Here is a 21580-nt window from a genome sequence, read left to right as displayed (position 1 = left end):
CAGGTTTTGGTCTGAATAAAGTGTCTGCACACACTGCTGACAATGTAAGTCTAAACTATGGAAAACACAACAACGTTTATCAAAAACTGAAAATGGCTAAAAAGAACGTTATTTCTGCAAACTGTCAGGCTCATATCTTGCACAATGCAACAAGATTTGCTGCACTAACGGCCCCCTTCAAGGCTGGCGACATTGCAGACCTGGAGAGTTACAAAGAACTTTCGCGGCACACATAAGTACGATAAGGCATCTAGACTACTGGGAACGGTTGAAGGTCCTTGATCTGTATTCCCTCGAACGCAGGCGAGAGAGTTACATGATAATATACACTTGGAAGGTCCTGGAGGGATTGGTACCAAACCTGCACACGAAAATCACTCCCTATGAAAGCAAAAGACTCGGCAGGAGATGCAACATTCTCCCAATGAAAAGCAGGAGCTCCATGAGCACAGTCAGAGACAACACAATAAGTGTCCGGGGCCCAAGATTGTTCAATTGCCTCCCAGCATACATAAGGGGGATTACCAATAAACCCCTGGCTGTCTTCAAGAAGGCACTGGACAGGCACCTTAAGTCAGTACCTGACCAACCGTGCTGTGGTTCGTACGTCAGCTTGTGTGCGGCCATCAGTAACAGCCTGGTTGATCAGACTCTGATCTACCATGAGGCCTGGTCTCAGACCGGGCCGCGGGGGCGTTGACCCCCTAAACCCTCTCCAGGTAAACAACAAAACTCCAAATTGATGTTGAAAATGTTGTGTTTAAAGTGTATGACCATCTCAGCATCTCATCTAAAAGAACAACGTAGTTAAAGGAATTCTGTAAATTTGTGGAGGTTCATAGTTACAGTCTGTTGCCAGCTATTGACAGAATACTTAAGTGTAGGGAAGTCTTAAAAGTTATTTCCAGAGCTTAGGTGAGGAGGAGTGCCCCAAGGTATTATAAAAGTGCTTTGGAGATAAAGGAAATGCCTGTGAATTATCATAGATCCATTTCTTCTTCTTCAGTCACGCTCTTAAATTGTTCAGACATTACTGAAGCACTGGAAGCCAAGACATTCAGCATAACTTCAGTATTTACGGTAATGTCTGAACTGTAAAGCTTTGTAGTAAATACCAAGCTTGGCCAGTTTACCCAAGCGTGTCTAAGAAATGTGAAACAGATTTCATTGTTTTCTATGAAAGAGCCATAAAGTACTTAAGTAACAACAATGACTTCTCTGAAAGAAGCTTTCAAAACAAGAGTGTCAAAATTGAGTGCCATACAATTTAGAGAATTCTGTGAGGCACTCAAGGGCTGTAACCTTCAAGATATTGATACAGATGAATTATATAAAGAGTAGGGGATTTTGCAGGCAGTTACCAATACTCCTGAGATGTTAGATATCCACAGTGAGGAACGCTAACTGAAGCTGTTCAATAAATCTGAGGTCCCTTTCACAAATTTGAAGAAGGTGAGTTCTTACATCTTCTCTGTTCCATGCAGCAATGACCACACAGAACAAGTTTTTTCAGTAGTTACCTCAGCTTGGAGAAAGGAGAGAAACCGTCTGCCAGTGGACGCAGTCAAAGCAGAGCTTCAAGTCGGTAATAACTTCTCAGAAGAGTACTAAGCCATGTACAAAAAAAATTCCTGACAAACAGAAAACTCTTGGCGATGGCAGACATACGGCAGAAATACAAAAAAAAAAAAAAAAGGCATCCATGGTAAATAGGCTACTTCTTTTAGTTTGTGAAGTTAATTTGGTTAGCATATACTGTTCCAGCGAAAGTAAAAATGAATTTCATTTCTTCCAATTCTTTATTTTTACTGTGTCAACATATACAGTATTTTTTTTTTTAAATATTTTAGAAAACATACTACAAAATATTATTCATAACATTATAGTGATATCTGACAAAGAATTTTCCTAGGTATATTTTGTATATTTTCTACGACTTTTTATATATTTCAACTCATTATAAAACATGTTTAATTGAGTTAAATCTCCAGGCTGAAGACTTTAGTAATTAATTTGTTAAGTATTAGAATTTGGTAATTTGCGTATTTTGCTTATAATATAATGAAATAAAATGCAAATTTATTACTTACACACACATACACACACACACACACACACACACACATACACATATACACACACACACACACACACACACACACACACACACACACGTGAAGCAGTATCGCTAAATAGTGCTCCCAGGGTTTAGCGTTTTAGTGGCTGTCCTAAGATATTATTAGCGGTCATCGTACGTGAGTGAATCAGTGAACATACCTACAAGAGTGTAATAGCTTCCAAGAGTGCGAATAATGTGATAGGATCAAGAATTTTACAATTTAAATTTGAATGAAATTTGAGTGAGGGAGCTGATCAGGCTACTGGCCGCAGTGTTGACACAAAATATCCAAACAGTTAATTGGGTTAACGGTGTGATCTGAAATATTAACAAATACATATTTTGGTTGATTATAGCAGCAGTGTAGTGATAAGGTCATAAAAGAGTGATTAAGTAAATACTGAAAGTAAGAAAAAATTAGTCAATCCCCAGCTGTTGGTGTTGTGAAGGTAGCTAACATCATCAGACTTGTTATGACCATAATACTGTACTAAAGAAAAAAGAGGGAATACCAAGTCTTAAAAGAAAAAGAAAATAAAAACTTGAATGTATGATAAAGTTCCTGAAGGAGTTACAAATTGAAGGAGTTGATATCAGCCGACCAGCAGGAACCTCCATTGTTGTGCAGACGACATCACTTGCCTATTTGTGGTTAATTTTGGTTAGTGTCTAAAGTCTCAGTGTCTCGCCCTGCTGGTTGTATGCTATACCATCTCTCTCTCCCTATTTCAGTACCAGGAGATAGATAGTGGTTAGTAAATTATCTAAATATCGCCAGGTAAACTCCAGAAGTTGTGTAGCCTAGTGAACCCCCCCCCCCTGTTTTTCTGAGGGACAAGCTAGTAAACAAGTACGCACATACAAACACACGTGTGCACCCGTAATTATTGTTATAATAAACAGTATATATTAATAAGGAATTGAGTGAGAAAAAATAATCCTATAATCTTCAAAAAGTAAAGTAGCGTAGTGTGCGGAGATCTGGGCCGGGAGAGTACCGGTGAACCAACAACAATAACAAATAGTGTTAACGTAACCCCCCCCCCTCTTTTTCAAAGAACAAGCTAGTAAACACACACACACACAAACACAAGTGTACGCAATTAATATTATATAGTATATATTAGTGCATATTAATAAGGAATTGATTGGGAAAATTTTTTTTTATAATCTTCAAAAGAGTAGCGTAGCCTAGTGTGCGCACGCACACCCACACACCCACACACCCACACACCCACACACCCACACACACCCACACACCCACCCACCCACCCACACACCCCCACACACCCCCACACACACCCACCCACCCACCCACACACACCCACACACCCACCCACACCCACCCACCCACACCCACCCACCCACACACCCACCCACCCACACACCCACCCACCCACACACCCACCCACCCACACACCCACCCACACACCCACCCACCCACACACCCACCCACCCCCCCACACCCCCCCACACACACACCCCCACACCCCCCCACACACACACCCCCACACCCCCACACACCCACACACACACACCCACACACACACACCCACACACACCCACACACCCACACACCCACACACACCCACACACACCCACACACACCCACACACACCCACCCACACTCCCACCCACACACCCACCCCCCCACCCACCCACACACCCATCCACACACCCACCCACACACTCACCCACACCCCCCCACACCCCCCCACAAACACACACACGCAACACACAACACACACACAATACACACACACACACACACACACACACATATTGCCAGACTCACACATACACTCCCCCCCCTCCCCCACCGACATCTCACTCCTTCACCTGATCCCTCCCCTCCCTCTTTCACCCTCCCCCTCCCCACCTCTCCCTCTCCCACTCACCCACTTACCACTTGATTCACTCTCCTTCCCACTCCCCCTCCCCACTACTCTCCCATATAGCCACAGTTCCTCCTCTACCTCCCCCCCACACTCTGACATATACAATACTAACCTAACATACAGAATTACATAGGTTTCCCACTCTGAGGCAATCAGGATAAAAAAAAATGGGTTGCCAGAGAGCAACAAGAAAACCCAAGGGACAGGAGGAGGGAACTGCAAAGGAAGATTGGGCAGCAGAGCTCACAAAAAGGGAACAAGAATGGGAAAAGAAACTAGAAGAACTTAGCATGAGAATGGAAGAGAGGATAGACATGGAAAGCAGGAAGTGGGAGGTGAAAGTCAAAGCAGCAGAGGCCAGGATACAGAGTTTAGAAGAGGAACTGGAAAATCTGAAACAGACTAAAGAACTAAATAACATTTTGGGATTGACAACAGAGACCGCTACCTCAGCCACAAATAAGGGGACTGTAGGGACAGAAGGAGCAAAACTGCATGTAGAAGCTCTATCAGTGGAGACTGTAGTAAATGAAAGAGCTAAGCTATATGTGGAGGCCCTAAAAGACCACAACAGAGCCCAGGGAAAGCCGAGAAGGGAAAATGACAGGCCACTGAGCCCATGTACAGTAGCTAGTGAAACTGAAGAAAGGAAAGCTGCAATGGAGGAAATCAAATTGAATGAGGGGATACACAGGGATATGCAGTGGGAGAATGAAAGGGTGAGGTCAGTCTTTGTGTATGGGCTACAGGAAGTTGAAGGGGAAACATATGAAGCAAGAAAACAAGGGGAAAAAAAGCAATTGAAAGCATCATGAAAGTAATCGGAGAAGACGACATGACCCAGCTGGAAAATTTTCGGAGAATAGGGGGGTTTGTAAAAAAAAGAACCCGGCCAGTGAAAGTGACCTTCAAGGCAGAATCGACTCGGAACAGGATACTGTGGGAGAAAGCACGATTAAGGGACATGCCGGAATACAGGAAGGTGTATCTCGACCGCGACAGAACACAAGACGAAAGGCGGAAACTGAGAGAGATGATACAAAGGCGAAAGGAGGAAAGAGAGGGGATGGAGAAGACAGACAGGAGATCCCAGACACAGGAAGAAGATCAAATACAACCTCCCTCACAGCTTCCTATAGAAGCCTCCCAACCAGGTCAACCCCAGTGCAGCCAAACACTCTAAACCAAAACACCCATGTCATATCCAATGCCCCCACCCACTACATTACAAACTCCACCCCCACAGCAACCACCCATAGTTCCTTATCAGGTCTCCCAATTCCCCAACCCCAATACACCTCCCAGACCACAGTCTTAGAAAAGAAGTTGAAGGTATGGTATACAAATGCAGATGGAATAACAAATAAGTATGAGGAGTGGCATGAAAGAATCAAGGAGACATCCCCAGACATAATAGCACTCACAGAAACAAAACTCACCAGAATAATAACAGATTCAATCTTTCCACCCGGATATCAAATCCTCAGGAAAGACAGAGGGAGGAGAGGGGGAGGAGGAGTTGCACTGCTCATTAAAAGCCAGTGGGGTTTTGAGAAAATGGAAGGAATGGATGGCACGGGTGAAAGGGACTACTTAGTAGGAACAATCCAGTCTGAGGGACATAAGGTGATAATTGCAGTAATGTACAACCCACCACAGAACTGCAGGAGACCAAGAGAAGAATACGATGAGAGCAACAGAGCCATGGTCGACACACTAGCCGAGGTGGCCAGGAGAGCACATGTGGGGGGAGCAAAGTTACTAGTTATGGGTGATTTCAATCACAAGGAGATTGACTGGGAAAATCTGGAGCCCCATGGGGGTTCCGAAACATGGAGAGCCAAGATGATGGATGTAGTACTGGAAAACCTCATGCATCAACATGTTAGAGACACTACCAGAGAGAGAGGAGAAGATGAACCAGCAAGACTGGACCTTGTATTCACCTTGAGTAGTTCAGACATCGAGGATATCTTGTATGAAAGGCCCCTGGGAGCTAGTGATCATGTGGTTCTGTGCTTCGACTACATAGTTGAGCTCCAAGTGGAGAGAGTAGCAGGAATAGGGTGGGAAAAACCAAACTACAAAAGGGGAAACTACTCAGGCATGAGGAACTTCCTTCAAAACATTCAGTGGGAGAGGGAACTGACAGGAAAACCAGTACAAGAAATGATGGACTATGTGGCAACAAAATGCAAGGAGGCAGAGGAGAGGTTTGTTCCCAAGGGAAACAGAAATAATGGGAAGAACAGAACGAGTCCTTGGTTCACCCAAAGGTGTAGGGAGGCAAAAACTAGGTGTACTAGAGAATGGAAAAGGTACAGAAGACAGAGAACTCAGGAAAATAAAGAGATTAGCCGAAGAGCCAGAAATGAATATGCACAGATAAGAAGGGAGGCTCAGCGACAATATGAAAATGACATAGCATCGAAAGTCAAGACTGACCCGAAGCTGTTGTACAGCCACATCAGGAGGAAAACAACAGTCAAGGACCAGGTAATCAGACTGAGGAAGGGTGATGGGGAATTCACAAGAAACGACCGAGAGGTATGTCAGGAGCTCAACACGAGATTTAAAGAAGTATTTACAGTGGAAACCAGTAGGACTCCAGGAAATCAGAACAGGGGGGTACACCAGCAAGTGCTGGATGAGGTACATATAACCAAGGAGGAAGTGAAGAAGCTGCTATGCGAACTTGACACCTCAAAGGCGGTGGGACCAGACAACATCTCTCCGTGGGTCCTTAAAGAGGGAGCAGAGATATTGTGTGTGCCATTAACAAAGATCTTCAACACATCATTTGAAACTGGGCAACTCCCTGAGGTATGGAAGATGGCAAATGTAGTCCCAATTTTTAAAAAGGGAGACAGACATGAGGCACTAAACTACAGACCTGTATCACTAACGTGTATAGTATGCAAGGTCATGGAGAAGATAATCAGGAGGAGAGTGGTGGAGCACCTGGAAAGAAACAAGTGTATAATTGACAACCAGCATGGTTTCAGGGAAGGAAAATCCTGTGTCACAAACCTACTAGAGTTTTATGACAAGGTGACAGAAGTAAGACAAGAGAGAGAGGGATGGATCGACTGCATTTTTTTGGACTGCAAAAAGGCCTTCGACACAGTTCCTCACAAGAGGTTACTGAAAAAGCTAGAAGATCAGGCACACATAACAGGAAAGGCACTGTAATGGATCAGAGAATACCTGACAGGGAGGCAACAACGAGTCATGGTACGTGACGAGGTGTCAGAGTGGGCGCTTGTGACAAGCGGGGTTCCACAGGGGTCAGTCCTAGGACCTGTGCTGTTCTTGGTATATGTGAACGACATAACGGAAGGGATAGACTCAGAAGTGTCCTTGTTTGCAGATGATGTGAAGTTAATGAGAAGAATCAAATCGGATGAGGATCAGGCAGGACTACAAAGAGACCTGGACAGGCTACAAGCCTGGTCCAGAAACTGGCTCCTTGAGTTTAACCCTGCCAAATGCAAAGTCATGAAGATTGGGGAAGGGCAAAGAAGACCGCAGACACAATATAATTTAGATGGCCAAAGACTGCAAACCTCACTCAAGGAAAAAGATCTGGGGGTGAGTATAACACCGAGCATATCTCCTGAGGCGCACATAAATCAGATAACTGCTGCAGCATACGGGCGCCTGGCAAACCTACGGATAGCGTTCCGATACCTCAATAAGGAGTCGTTCAAGACACTGTATACCATTTACGTCAGGCCCATACTGGAGTATGCAGCACCAGTTTGGAATCCACACCTAGTCAAGCACGTCAAGAAATTAGAGAAAGTGCAAAGGTTTGCAACAAGACTAGTCCCAGAGCTACGGGGATTGTCGTACGAAGAAAGGTTGAGGGAAATCGGCCTGACGACACTGGAGGCCAGGAGGGTCAGGGGAGACATGATAACGACATATAAAATACTGCGCGGAATAGACACGGTGGACAAAGACAGGATGTTCCAGAGATGGGACACATACACAAGAGGTCACAATTGGAAGTTGAAGACTCAGATGAATCAAAGGGATGTTAGGAAGTATTTCTTCAGTCATAGAGTAGTCAAGTCGTGGAATAGTCTAGAAAGTGAAGTAGTGGAGGCGGGAACCATACATAGTTTTAAGGCGAGGTATGATAAAGCTCATGGAGCAGGGAGAGAGAGGACCTAGTAGCAATCAGTGAAGAGGCGGGGCCAGGAGCTATGACTCGACCCCTGCAACCACAAATAGGTGAGTACAAATAGGTGAGTACACACACACACAGACAGAGTATAGGCTAGGTGGCCAAAGACTGCAAACCTCACTCAAGGAGAAAGATCTTGGGGTGAGTATAACACCGAGCATGTCTCCGGAAGCACACATCAATCAGATAACTGCTGCAGCATATGGGCGCCTGGCAAACCTGAGAACAGCATTCCGACACCTTAGTAAGGAATCATTCAAGACACTGTACACCGTGTATGTCAGGCCCATACTGGAGTATGCAGCACCTGTTTGGAACCCGCACTTGATAAAGCACGTCAAGAAACTAGAGAAAGTACAAAGGTTTGCAACAAGGTTAGTTCCAGAGCTAAGGGGAATGTCCTATGAAGAAAGATTAAGGGAAATCGGCCTGACGACACTGGAGGACAGGAGGGTCAGGGGAGACATGATAACGACATATAAAATACTGCGTGGAATAGACAAGGTGGACAAGGACAGGATGTTCCAGGGAGGGGACACAGAAACAAGAGGCCACAATTGGAAGTTGAAGACACAAATGAGTCAGAGAGATAGTAGGAAGTATTTCTTCAGTCATAGAGTTGTAAGGCAGTGGAATAGCCTAGAAAATGACGTAGTGGAGGCAGGAACCATACACAGTTTTAAGACGAGGTTTGATAAAGCTCATGGAGCGGGGAGAGAGAGGGTCTAGTAGCAACCGGTGAAGAGGCGGGGCCAGGAGCTAGGACTCGACCCCTGCAACCACAAATAGGTGAGTACAAATAGGTGAGTACACGCAGAAACAAGGGGTCACAACTGGAAGCTGAAGACTCAGATGAATCAAAGGGATGTTAGGAAGTACTTCGTCAGTTATAGAGTTGTCAGGAAGTAGAATAGTCTAGCAAGTGATGTAGTGGAGGCAGAAACCATACATAGTTTTAAGACGAGGTATGACAAAGCTCAGGAAGCAGAGAGAGAGAGAGAGGACCTAGCAGCGGTCAGTGAAGAGGCGGGGCCAGGAGCTGAGTCTCGACCCCTGCAACCACAATTAAGTGAGTACAATTAGGTGAGTACACACACACAGAGAGTGCAAAGGTTTGCAACGAGACTAGTCCCAGAGCTAAGGGACATGTCCTACGAGGAGAAGTTAAGGGAATTCGACCTGACGACAATGAAGGGCAGGTGGGATAGGGGGGACATGATAACGACATATAAAATACTGAGAGGAATTGACAAGGTAGACAGAAACAGGATGTTCCAGAGATGGGACACAGCAACAATGGGTTATAATTGAAAGTTGAAGACTCAGATGAGTCACAAGGATGTTAGGAAGCATTTCTTCAGTCATATAGTCGTCAGGAAGTGGAATAGTCTGGAAAGTGAGGTAGTGGAGGCAGGATTCATACATAGCTTTAAGAGGAGGTATGATAAAGCTCATGGAGCAGGGAGAGAGTGGACCTAGTGGCGACCAGTGAAGAGGCAGGGGCCAGGCGCTGTGACTCGACCCCTGCAACCACAATTAGGTGAGTACACACACACACACACACACACACACACACACACACACACGTAGCGGCTGTGTTTTCCTTCTTGAAGAGTTGGAAACAGCTTCCCTACAACCAACCGAGTGATTGTACGTATGAGTACATAACTTCACTGTGGGAACTGCAGTGTTTTAGCCTTTGAAAATAATTAAACTATTATACTTTGTGTTGTTCATGACCACGTTCATCTCCTTGACCTCCTGTATGCAATACTCTGGAAGCCACGGAGATTAAAACATCTTCCTCTTCTTGTAGTTCACTACATTACATTACAGTACATTCAATAAATTAGTGACGTCAGATTGATACAAACATCTTATTAGCTGGACAAGTTCCTGACATCACTCTTTACAAGCTATCAACTTAACATTATTATTATTATAATAAAAAAGAAGCGCTAAAACTACAAGGGTCATACAGCGCAGTGGGGCAGGGGATAGTGCAGGATTATAAAGTAGCAAGGGTGGAGTGAACAACAGAAGGAGAGTTAGGAAGGGCTGTGAGGACTGCTAGTGGAAGGATCATCAAAGTTTGTGTAGCAACTCAACTGCTGTCAAAAAGTCAACGAAAGAGTCTGTGTCAAAGGTGGGTCTGTCAGCGAGGAGGGAAGATTAAGTAAGGGTGTTTGAGCGGTGACGACGTCAGAGGTAAATTCTACGTGCTCGTTGATAAACTGGACAGTCCAACAGAATATGGCAAACCGAAACTGGAACTATCAGCTGAACAAGTTTAACTATCAAGTTTGTGTTTATATCTCTGAGTACGTTTAAGTATATATCCTCTTACTTCAAACAGTAAATACATTATAAAGTTTATTTATTATTTTGAATATTATATTCACTGGGAGGCGCTTAACCCGTAAGGGTCATACAGAGTCTGGAGTAAGGGAGGTAATCAAGTTTGCTCCTAAGGGGAAGTTGGCTTCAGTTCTTGGATCAAGAACATTTCAGATATATGAATGGCAGCTACTCTGAAGAGTTTCTTGAGGGAAAATTTTCTGTAAATTGAGAAAATATCTCTGCAAACACGATTTTATTTACCAGTACAGGGGTTCAAATAATATTTCATTTTCTTTACTTACAGGTAAAAAGGCTGAATCTCCTAGTGTTATTGTAGGACCTGAAGGACCTAAGGGACCTGCAGGTGAACCAGGAGCACAAGGTGCACCTGGTTCCCCTGGCTCTCCTGGTCTTCCAGGGTCTGTGGGTCCTCCTGGATTTAATGGCTCCGATGGTTCGCCTGGATCTGATGGCTCTCCTGGACCTCCTGGCTCGGAGGGGGTTACAGGTGCTTCTGGTGCTCCTGGATCTGATGGCTCTCCTGGTGTTACTGGTCCTTCTGGTATTCCTGGATCAGTTGGCCCTCCTGGTCTTCCTGGTAAGAATGGTAGCTCTGGCGCTCCAGGTCCTCCTGGACCTCAAGGACCACAGGGCCAACTCGGACCTCCTGGTCAAAATGGAATTGATGGCATGAACGGTATTCCTGGGGTTAACGGCTCGAATGGTCTACAAGGACCACCAGGTCCACCTGGTTTACCAGGTTCACCTGGTTTACCAGGTTCACCTGGTTCACCAGGTTCACCTGGTTCACCAGGTCCTCCTGGTTCACCAGGTCCTCCTGGTTCTTTTGAACACCTTAACTCCGGTGAAGTTCATGGAAGACCATGTCGTTATGGTGGTCCTTGTCCATCACACTCAGGACAGGCAATATCTGGTGAAGATTTTAAATCCATGGAACATTATAATCCTGATGATAAGCCTGCATATCCAGGATCAAACGAATATTTCGGATCTGCAGGACAAACTGGGCCAGAGGATGATAAGGGAAGTTTAGACTTGGAAACTCATGAGATGAGTAATAAGGAAATAGGACATGGTAATATGGAAAGTGATGAAATGGGACCTAATTACATGGAAAGTTATAATGAAAGGCCTAATTACATGGGAAGCGATGAACAGAGACCTAATTACATGGGAAGTTATAATAAAAGGCCTGATTACATGGGAAGCGATAAAAAGAAACCTAACTACATGGGAAGTGATAATAAAAGGCCTGATTACATGGGAAGCGATGAGAAGAGACCCGATTACATGGGAAGCGATGAAAATAAACCTAACTACATGGGAAGTTATAATAAAAGGCCTGATTACATGGGAAGTGATAGAAAGCCCTAATTGCATGGGAAGTGATAATAAAGGTCTGATTTCATGGGAAGTGATGAAGAGAGATCTAATTACATGGGGAAGTGATAATAAAAAGCCTGATTACATGGAAGTGATGAAGAGAGACCTAATTACATAGGAAGCCGTGAAAAGGACCAAGGGCATTTGGGAAGTCATAAAAATACATTAATGGGTGGAATCGCAAAACTCGAGGCAATTTGGTTTGATCCAAGAAAGGAAAAGACACGTCCTATTCCTTGAGCTAAGAGCCTCTCACCAGTACCAAAAGACCTTCCTTTGAGAGACCAGTGGCATCAAGAGCCCCTCACCAGTATCAAGACACTTTCCCTGAGGGATTATAGACATCAAGAGCCCATTCCCACTCACCGATATTAAGGGACCTTCCTTGAGGCGTTACAGACATCAAGAGCCCCTCCAATCACCTGCGATGTACCTTGAGGGGGTCAGACATCAAGGGATGAGGGGCTACAAACATCAGGAGCTCCTCCAGTCACCTGCAGAGGACCTTGAGGGATTACAGACGTTACGAGCCTTCCACTCACTGGCGTCAAGGGACCTTAAGGGGTCAGAGACAAACTTTTACTGAAGAAGCCAAACTTTTTTTTTTTTAACTTACAAGTCAATTTAGCCATATCAAGGAGGGTAGGAATACCCAATGGCAGAGGTCTTAAAATTCCCTACGAGCCTAGCTTCGTATGGGCACGTGAATGGCTTATTAACCTGAAGGCAAGTGCTGGTAACGATAAAACAGTTGATACTGCTCTCATGAGGAGCACTATGATTATTATAATCAAAACTAAGCGCTAAACCCACAAGGGTCATACAGCGAGCACTATAATGGCAGTGGGTGGAGAACTTTTAAAACACATTCAGGAACCGTCCAGTGGAGGGCTGATACAATTCACCGGCATCGAGGAAGCTCCATTGAAGGATCCTCAGACCGAACCTAATTACCCCCCATTCTCCCCTCCCCTATCCCATCCTCCCCATCCTCCCCTTTTTCCATTCCTCCTCCTCCTCCTCACCCCTCCCTTTTGCCCTTCCTCTTTTTAGCCTTCGTGATTTCTCCCACAGGCGCGCTAGTTCCTGGGTAGGGGAAAGGACACCAGGGTCCATCCCATTCCGTTGAGGTTTCTTGGCGGTGGCGTAGTTTGCCGTGGAATCTGGATTGCCTAGGGATGTCCCGATCCCTCTCCGGTATCCCGGAGTAGCTTTGGGTGTCTTTTGGGCGACGGGTGTATCTCTGGAAGCCACCTTTCGGATTCCGGGGGTGGTGGCTGAAGGAGGTATGCTTTGTGGCGGATATCCGGCCGCCCTCTCTTTTGTCCACCGAGGTAGCTCGGCAGATGTGAGGTTGCTATCCCAGATTGCTGGTTTACTGGCATGAAGGGTAGGGTATGGCACGGGTTCCATGCTGCATCTGCGCTACTAGCGGTGTCGAGTCCTCTTGGGCGCGGAGGGAGATTTCTGGCCCTTTCATTCCTCCTAGGAACTATCCCTCCCCGGTCCCCCCTTTTTTTTTCTTTTTTTTTATTTTTATTTTCTTTTCTTCTTTCTTTTTTTTTCTTAAAAACAAAAAGAAAGAAGTAACCTAACCATGGCAGCCCTAGTCCATGAACCTGGTACCCCCGGGCCCCTTCTTGATACCGCACCCCGTTCTGACCCCGCCTCGTCTTTGGACCACTCTTCAGACATTCCTCATGCCTCTGTACCTATTGCCGGTGCTGTTTCCTCACCCGCTTCAGGTACTGAGGCCTCGACTGACTCCTTCAATTTATCAGACCTTCGCTCTCCTCTGACTATGCTTCCGGCTTCTCCCTCTACGGTGCGGCAATTTTCAAATCGCCGACCCGTTCCACGTCGGACCAACTCTGGTCCCACGCCTAAACGTCAACGACAATTACCTGCTGATGATACTTCTCCACCTTCACCTTCTCGTTCTTCTCAGAAACGATCGACACGTCCTTCACTACCTTTCCACGCTCAGTTTCAGACTGAACAGTGGACTAAATTCTTCACTTTACGACCAACTTCCTCTACTGCCTATCTTTCTGACCATAGTATTGGCAAGGCACTCCTACGCCATGTTGGTAAAGATATTTCTTTTCATGCTCTTAAGAGCGGTACGCGCATCATTACCGTACAGAATGCTACCCAGGCTCGTGAGCTCTCTCGTCTTTCCCATATAGATACTGTTCCTGTCACCCTTGAAAAACATCATTCCCTCAATTCTTGTAGTGGTACCGTTATTCTGCCCCATACCATAGTTCAACAAAATTTCCAGACATGTGGCACCGACATTCTAGAACAGCTGGAACTCCAAGATCTCCCAATCCTCAAGGTAGACACTTACGTTCTTCCTGCCCGTGGGCGGAGACGATACCCTAGCAATGTGGCTCGTTTAACTTTTGACAGCCGAGAACTCCCATCCTCCGTTTATATAGCAGGACATCGGTTACAAGTTCGAAAGGTGATCCCTACACCACAACAGTGTAGAAATTGCTGGCGATTTGGCCATCCAGCGAAATATTGCAGATCTATCGCCGAATGCCCAGTCTGTGGTGCCGATGACCATTCTAATACGTCTTGCAATCGATCTCCCTCTTGCCTTAACTGTCATGAGGCTCACCCTTCGTACTCTCGCCGTTGTCAGGTCTATTTAAACGAGCGGGAAATCCGTTACCTCAAAGAGACAGAAGGTCTCCCTTATGCCATGGCAGTTTCTCATCTCCGCCTCCAAGGGAGACTCCCACGTGTTTCTTATTCCCGTGTTTCAAAACGTCCCCCCACTTCTGGTATCCCATCTTCTACACCCACCTCTGTGGTTACCTCTCCCATAATCACTCCTGTATCTAATCCTTTTGCTGTCCTCGGCTCAGACGTCCCTACTTCAACGCCTCAGTCTAATCTCGCTTCTTCGAGTTCTCTCTTACAAGCCTCAGTATCGACGAGACCTCGTACGACACCTCTTCCCAATCGTCCCTCTACTTCTCAAAAGTCAAAAAAAGGTCCGGTAACACCTCCTACCCATCTTCCACCTCCTCATTTTACCCTCCCTGTCTCTGTCCCTAGTTCTTCCCCTCTCACTGGCTCAGTTACAAGTGCAGAGGTTCACCCTCCTCCTCGTAATGTACCTTCCTCCCCTGTTCCCTCCCAAGTTTCTTCCTCTTCTGCCACCTCCCAGGTTCCTGTCTCTTCTGTCCCCTGCCACGCTTCTCCAGTTCCCTCCACCCTTTCGCCCCCCCCTACCTTGGTACAGTCCAATACAGTTCCAATCTTTACTCATCCTCCCCCTACCATTCCCAATATTGTCTCCCATACGACATCTCTGAATTCCGAAACACTTGAAGCAATCTCTGAATATATTGCAGAGACCAAACCATCAATGGACACTGATCCACCTTCCGCTCTTTCTCTCTCCTCTGCTCCATCTGCGCAACTCCTTTCTTCACAGCGCACCGTTCCTTCGCTGCTTGAACATTTTCCACTGCCTCCGCATGTGGACTTTTCTAACCCTTCTAGTCCGTAGGAACCCTTACCTGCGGATTTCAAGTATCTTTATCATTGCCAATCATGGCCTTTTTACAGTGGAATATACGCGGCCTCAGGGGTAATCGGGGTGAGCTTCAGATGTTACTCTCCCAGTTTGCCCCTGTTGGTGTTTGCTTACAGGAACCAAAATTACACTCTGCTGTTATTTCTCACATCTCAGGCTATAATTTATTGTATTCTTCAGATCCTTTTCCTGATGGGACCTTTAATGAAAGTGCCCTTCTTCTCCGCACTGATATTCCGTACCATCAGCTATTTATTCATACTTCGCTGCATTACACAGCAGCCCGTATCCACTTACATAGGTGGTATACGCTCTGTTCTTTATATCTCTCTCCTTCTCGGGCATTATCTATTCCGGATTTTGCCTTCCTTGTTTCGTCATTACCGCCACCGATTCTGTTACTCGGTGATTTTAATGCCCACCATTTCCTCTGGGGAGGGTCTCACTGTGATTCCCGTGGAATTCAGTTAGAGGCTTTTCTTGCCACCCACCCCCTCCATGTTTTAAATACAGGTACTCACACTCATTTTGATCCTCGGACTCATACTCTCTCTTGCATCGATCTCTCAGTTTGCTCTTCCTCCGCCGCATTAGACTTTACTTGGTCTGTTCTCCCGGACTTACATGACAGTGATCATTTCCCAATCATTCTTACTTCCCCTTCATATTCGCCACCTCTTCGCACCCCACGCTGGCAATTTAATCGGGCAAATTGGAACCTTTACTCACACTTGACTGTTTTTAAAGAGGTTCCTTCTTCGTCCTCCATCGATGAGCTTTTACACCTCTTCTCGTCCTCCGTTTTCACCGCAGCTTCTCATTCTATACCCCAAACTTCGGGCAGGCATTCTCAGAAATGCGTGCCTTGGTGGTCTCCTGCTTGTGCTCGTGCAGTACGTTTGAAACGCGCTGCCTGGGGCAGGTACCGGTACAATAGAACCACAGAGCGACTCCTTGATTTTAAACAGAAGCGTGCGATCGCTCGCCGTGTCATCCGTGACGCTAAACGCACTTGCTGGCGAGATTATGTCTCCACCATCACCTCTGCTTCCTCTATGAGTGCAGTCTGGAAAAAAGTACGAAAACTGAGTGGTAAATATTCTCCTGACCCGGCTCCTGTTCTGCGGGTTGCCGGTGTTGATATAGCAAACCCACTAGATGTTGCCAATGAACTTGGCAATCATCTGGTCCGTATTTCTCAGGGACTCCATCTATGCCCCTCATTTCTTTCCTCAAAGTCTGCCAGAGAGTTAGCACCCTTGGACTTTTCTTCTCTCAGAGAAGAACAGTATAATGTGCCTTTTACACTTCAAGAACTGGAGGCAACACTCTCAGCTTGTCGATCATCGGCAGCTGGGCCCGACGACATTCATATTCGTATGCTACAACATTTACATCAGTCAGCCCTTGCAGTCCTATTACGCCTTTACAATCTTATTTGGTCACAAGGAGTTCTTCCACAGCTGTGGAAATCCGCCATTGTTCTCCCTTTCCGCAAACCAGGCACTACGGGACATGAAACCTCCCACTATCGTCCCATTGCTCTTACCAGTGCAGTTTGCAAAGTAATGGAACGTCTAGTAAATAGACGTTTAGTGTGGTATTTAGAGACACACAACAGTCTCTCCACTCGTCAATATGGCTTTCGTAAGGGACGTTCTACCATAGACCCCTTACTGCGCTTGGATACGTATGTTCGTAATGCCTTTGCGAATAACCACTCAGTTATTGCCATATTTTTTGACCTTGAGAAGGCATATGACACAACTTGGAGGTATAATATTTTAGCCCAAGCCCACTCCTTAGGCCTTCGAGGCAATCTACCATCCTTCCTTAAGAACTTTTTAACTGACAGGCATTTCCGTGTTCGGGTTAATAATGTGCTCTCCCCGGACTTTGTCCAAGCTGAAGGTGTCCCCCAGGGATGTGTTCTGAGCACAACACTTTTTCTCCTTGCTATTAATGATTTGGCCTCTAGTCTTCCATCAAATATTTGGTCATCACTCTATGTTGATGACTTCGCTATTGCCTGTGCAGGCGCTGACTGTCACCTCCTTACAGTTTCTCTCCAGCATGCAGTCGACCGTGTTTCCAATTGGGCCACCACACATGGGTTTAAATTTTCCAGCACTAAAACCCACCAAATCACTTTCACTAGACGCTCTGTCATCTCTGATCATCCTTTGTACCTCTATGGCTCACGTATCCCTGAACGTGATACAGTCAAGTTTCTGGGCCTCCTCTTTGATCGTAGGTTATCCTGGAAACCTCACATTACCTCTCTGAAGGCAACTTGTCACAGCCGGCTGAACCTTCTTAAAACCCTTGCTCATCTTTCGTGGGGAGCTGATCGTCGAACCCTCCTTCACCTACATTCCACCCTTATTTTATCGAAACTTGATTATGGTGACCAGATCTATTCAGCGGCATCTCCTGCTACTCTCTCTAGCCTTAACCCCATTCATCACCAAGGATTACGTTTATGCCTTGGTGCTTTTCGCTCTTCCCCTGTCGAAAGCCTCTATGCAGAAGCGAACGTTCCATCCTTATCCGATCGCCGTGATGCCCATTGCTTGCGCTACTATGTACGCTCTCATGATCTCCGCAATCCTTCCATTTATAGAATGGTCACTGATATTAGTAGACATTCTTTATTTGTTCGCCGCCCCTGCTTACTCCGTCCCTTCTCTCTTCGCCTTCATTCGCTCTTGTCTTCTCTTCAACTACCACCTTTCTATGTACATGTAGCATCTCACTTTTCCCTACCCCCCTGGGAAGTTCCAGCTGTTCGAGTCTGTTCTTTTTCCCTCCCTTGCTCGAAAGCCCAACTGTCTACGGTCGCTTCCCGCTCTCTTTTTCTTGACCACTTTCACTCTCATTCTCATGCCATTGCTGTGTACACAGATGGCTCTAAGTCTTCTGACGGCGTAGGATTCGCAGCAGTGTTTCCGGACAGCGTCGTACAAGGGCATTTACTATCTTCAGCTAGTATTTTTACTGCTGAATTATATGCCATCCTTACAGCACTTATCCGTATTGCATCTATGCCTGTGTCATCATTTGTGGTTGTCTCAGACTCCCTTAGTGCTTTACAGGCTATACAAAAATTTGATACACCTCACCCCTTAGTCCTCCGTATCCAACTTTGGCTACGCAGCATCTTTACTAAGCATAAAGATATTGTTTTTTGTTGGGTCCCTGGTCATGTTGACGTACAGGGCAATGAACAGGCAGACACTGCTGCGCGGTCAGCAGTACATGACCTACCAGTTTCTTATAGAGGTATTCCATGTACGGACTATTTTGCTGTAATATCTTCCCACCTTCACACCCGTTGGCAACAACGTTGGTCTACTATGCTCGGCAACAAACTTCAGTCTATTAAACCGAGTATAGGTTACTGGCCGTCTTCTTATCACCAGTGTCGAGGTTGGGAGACTACTCTCTCCCGTCTTCGCATTGGCCATACTCGTCTTACTCATGGATATCTCATGGAGAGGCGTCTTGCTCCTCTCTGTGAGAATTGCCAAGCTCCATTATCAGTCAGCCACATTCTGTTGGACTGCCCACTTTATCAACGAGCACGCAGAATTTACCTCTGTCGTCGTCTTCGCCCCGCTGCTCTCTCTTTACCTTCCCTTCTCGCTGATGGACCCACCTTTCATCCGGACTCTCTCATTGACTTTTTGACAACGACTGACTTACTTCACAAATTCTGATACTTTCAGCCCTTTCTACTTGTATCTCTTGCTACCCTCTACCCCCGTACTATCCCGTGCCCCGCTGTTTTCTGTAACCTGCTGATCATCCCCCCTCCCTTCTGCCATCCAATTCCCTTGCTTCCTTCCCTACCCTGCAGCGCTGTATAGCCCTTGTGGCTTAGCGCTTCTTTTTGATTATAATAATAATAATCCATTGAAGGAACTGAGAGTTATTATTATTATAATCAAAAAGAAGCGCTAAGCCACAAGGGCTATACAGCAAAGGAACCGAGAGGGATAAGTTTATGTGTTGCAGTGAGTTGGACATGCCACATGTAAACAGCCAGTTATTTATAGGGACATTTGTGGCAGGTTGTGGCCTCTTATTTTTTGAAACTTGTTCTTGTATTCACTTATTTGTGGTTACATGGGTCTGATAAGCATGCTTTGAAATGGTGATTTTTGCTTGTGTGTGTGTGTGGTATATAAATGTTGAAATAAATATTGCAACTGATACACTTGAGCATTTTTCTCTCAGGACTAAGAGAGCATCCTCAGAACCATTGACAAGAACCATACCTATGAATAACAATGTAGAATGAGTTTTAACTCTTAAAAAATTGGCTAAAAAGATATACATCAGCATTACTAGGCTTGTAAAGAACTCTAAAACAACTATATTATGCCAGCAGGTTCCAAGAAATAAAAAGCAATATTAAAATGACTAACAAAACATTCAAATACTGGACTCACAAAATTTTTGTCTAAAGAAATTGTACTGACCAACCCTAATGAATCCACCATTCATATTTAATACTGTAAATGAACTTAATGCCTTCTCAATTATAGGAACTAATCTTACCTGGAAAGTTTACCTGGAGAACAATCTTGCCAACAAAATTTCACACTCAGTGATAGTTATCAAGACTCCCTCTACTTGTCCCCACAAATTCTACAGAGGTAACTTCAATAATAAATGCACTAAACAAATTAGTTAATAAATTGAGTTTTCACTAATCACTGCAACCCTGTTTATTTTCTTGAAACCAAATAATATAATCAAATTAAGCGCTAAACCTGAGTTATAGAGTGCTGCCTGCAGGGAGGGATGTGCTAGAGAAGGTATATGTGAAGGTTAGGTGGTGGTGAGGGGCAAGTGTGTGTGAGGACAAGGGGTTGTGAGGGTAGGGGAGAATGCAAGAGGTAAATTAAAGCCAGTGCACATGCAAAGTTAGTTTCTGTGGAAAAGTCAGTCTTCATCAAAGGTGGGACTTTCAGTGAGGTCAGTGGTGGGATGCTGGAGGTATCAGTAGTGAACATTGCATGCCCACTGAAACAGTGGGCAATCTATTAAGATTTGGTGAACTAATAATGCAATGTGACAGTTCTCGCAGAGCGGTGCCAGGCATTTTTCCATGTCCATGAGAGACACGTGTGGCCAATACGTAGACAGAAGAGTGCAGTCTCCTAAACACATCAGCAGTGGAAAGATGGCAAAAAATCTAAATGTGATTTGACAGAAAACAACTTAATGTCATCCTACTTGGCCCATCATTGTTGCCAACAGACGTGTTGTCGAAAGATCACTAAAAAATAGTTTTAGAAAGGTATACCCATGTGGGTAAAATGCATGGCCATGAATAGCAGTTCGTTACCCCAAACATAATCAGGTACCCAGCAAAAGACGACATCTTTGTGTTTACTAGAAATCGGGCATAATCAAAGTTGTGTGATGGACGATGGTATGAGAGGAGTCAAATTTCTGGATAGCCTATAATACACCATAGGTGTCAGAAACAACTACAAAAGATGAAATGGACATTGACACTGTGTACGATGGACATAACTGTATACATAAAAACTGGATTCAGTGTCCATGGTTTCAGTTATCCGCTGTTTACCGTGGCCTAAAGCTAACCCTTAACTTTGTTTAATAATGACCACAAAGCACAATAGCAGTGATGGTAACAGTTTTTCAAAGCCTAAGAGAAGCTGTGAAGAGTTTCCACATAAGTGAAAAAGTACTAATTCTCGACTTATTGCACATAATTTATCACTTAAACTATCATAGGTATGTATGTAAACAAAAAAACAACTTATGTATAGGGTTTGCTATCTGCAGTTTCAGGTATATGCGGTAAGTTTTGGAACACATCCCCCATAGATACAGGGGAGACTACTATACAACGTGGCTGTGAAAACATTGGCTGAGTGTAGTAAAAGACCTTGGATGATTTTGTCAGGAGAAACTGCTACATATCCAACATGAGAAGATTTAGAACCACCAATATACACTGCAATACCATGAGAATGAAAGTGATCAATAAAGAGAGAGCATGAGGTTAGAGCAGGTAACTGAGCTTTCACACA

General features: G+C 45.1%; 1 protein-coding gene across 1 annotated transcript in view; it reads left to right on the top strand.

Moving 5' to 3' along the window:
- The window catches only part of LOC128684737 (collagen alpha-1(XVI) chain-like), a 41017-nt gene extending 28138 nt beyond the window's left edge, over window positions 1-12879 (top strand). Inside the window, exon 4 of the mRNA XM_070103788.1 lies at window positions 10854-12879. Coding sequence (XP_069959889.1) covers window positions 10854-11944 — 1091 coding nt within the window. The 3' untranslated portion in view covers window positions 11945-12879. The remainder of the gene's footprint in view (window positions 1-10853) is intronic.
- The last annotated feature ends 8701 nt before the right edge of the window (window positions 12880-21580 follow it).

Source organism: Cherax quadricarinatus, chromosome 5, assembly GCF_038502225.1.
Source record: "Cherax quadricarinatus isolate ZL_2023a chromosome 5, ASM3850222v1, whole genome shotgun sequence".
Classification (NCBI taxonomy): domain Eukaryota; kingdom Metazoa; phylum Arthropoda; class Malacostraca; order Decapoda; family Parastacidae; genus Cherax; species Cherax quadricarinatus.
This window is presented reverse-complemented; position numbering and strand designations above follow the sequence as displayed.